Source organism: Tarenaya hassleriana, unplaced genomic scaffold, assembly GCF_000463585.1.
Source record: "Tarenaya hassleriana unplaced genomic scaffold, ASM46358v1 Cleome39, whole genome shotgun sequence".
In the NCBI taxonomy this organism is placed as follows: Eukaryota; Viridiplantae; Streptophyta; class Magnoliopsida; order Brassicales; family Cleomaceae; genus Tarenaya; species Tarenaya hassleriana.
In genome coordinates, this window is record NW_010966822.1 from 1,200,898 (window position 1) to 1,202,500 (window position 1,603).

Genomic DNA, 1,603 nt, shown 5'->3' on the forward strand with positions numbered 1-1,603 from the left:
GGAAAGAGTTTTGCTCCCTCCCTTATCGGTTGAGCCATATTGGATCCGTTATGTGATTCTTTTATATGATGTGCACAGAAATTCACAGTTGTAGATGGTGTATCGTTGACAAGATTGAGTGTAACGCAATCGGATTGGCGTTACGCAACATTATTTATAATTATATGATGTAAAAAATGAAATAAAATAGTAAGGAAAATATGTAAACGTACGTACACGACATACGTCCACACTTCGCCGCCTTTTAAGGGAAAGTCTCGTCGCCATTGAACCCAAAACCACGACAGAAAAAAAAAAACTCTCTCTCTCTCTCTAGAATTTTTTTTTGGTTGAACTCTCTCTCTCTAGAATTATCTCTGCTTTCTCGTCGTCAGTTCGATAGAAAACGAAATACGAATATGAAAAATCTCATCCCGTGCTTCACCGTCATCAAACGGTCCATGTCTTCCGACCCGTCCCCGGACGCTCTCGGCCGTCCATCTCACTCCGCCGGCACACGCCCCGTTTTCCAGAACTTCAACTCTCTCTTCAATGCCGCTGACTGCAACCCCGACCCACACTCTGACTCCGAGCCCGATCTCGCCGCCGCAATCGCCTCTCAGCGGTTTTTCTTCTCGTCCCCCGGCCGGTCAAATGCCATCATCGAATCCAGTCCGTCCATCTCCGCCGGATCTTCGATGTCGGTGTCCCCGTCGACGTCTGATCGCCATTCGACGGCAATGGACGGCGTGGCGGTGGATACATACTCGCCGGACCCGTACGCCGATTTCCGGAGATCGATGGAAGAGATGGTGGAGGCGCGTGGTCTGCATGACGCCAGAGCCAACTGGGAAAAGCTGCATGAGCTTCTTCTCTGCTACTTGGCTCTTAACCCCAAAAACGCTCACAGTTTCATCGTCAGAGCCTTCGCCGATCTTCTCGTCACTCTCATTTCCTACTCGGAGAACAAATCGGAGGGCGGTTAAAGGAACAGATTGCCGTCGATCAATTTCTATCGATATTTTGAATCATATATATAGATATATATGTATGTATGTATTTTATCTTGATGATTCGCGTAACCAGTAGTCCAATGTTAATCAGAAGCCCATCATTGTAAATCTATGTAATTTTTTATCCGCCGGGTTATAAATTATAATTCCCCCATTAATAAATGGAAGATGCACATGGTTGATGCGGTTTTGGCGTGGTTTATGGTCGGACCATTCCATCAAAGCATAAACTTATAGTTTGTTGCATTTAATTTAGAAATGAAGTATATCTGCGTGTATGAGTTGGGTCGATTAAAAGTATGGGCCCCTTTTTATTTATACACATTGAATGTATAATTGCAGAACTAATATGAGTTATTTCACTCGCCTTAAAGGTTAGGCTAGTTTTTTTGTTCTTTCAATTTCTCTCTCTCTCGTATTATTTACTTGTAAAAAAAAAAGAGGACCCTAATGATCGAAATCCCAGAGTTTTTTTATAATCTATCGATATTTTGAATCATATATATTTTTATGTATGTATGTATATATATATATATACAGCTAACTATGTAATCCGATGATTGAATCACTGTCATGAACAAAAAAAAAAAAAAAAAAAAAAAGGGAACAGC

General features: G+C 41.9%; 1 protein-coding gene across 1 annotated transcript; it reads left to right on the forward strand.

Annotated features, from left to right (window-relative positions):
- Positions 1-398: 398 nt before the first annotated feature.
- LOC104823090 (transcription repressor OFP12-like) lies at positions 399-965 on the forward strand. Its single transcript, XM_010554515.1, has one exon. The coding sequence runs from the start codon at positions 399-401 to the stop codon at positions 963-965; it is 567 nt and encodes a 188-aa protein (XP_010552817.1).
- The last annotated feature ends 638 nt before the right edge of the window (positions 966-1,603 follow it).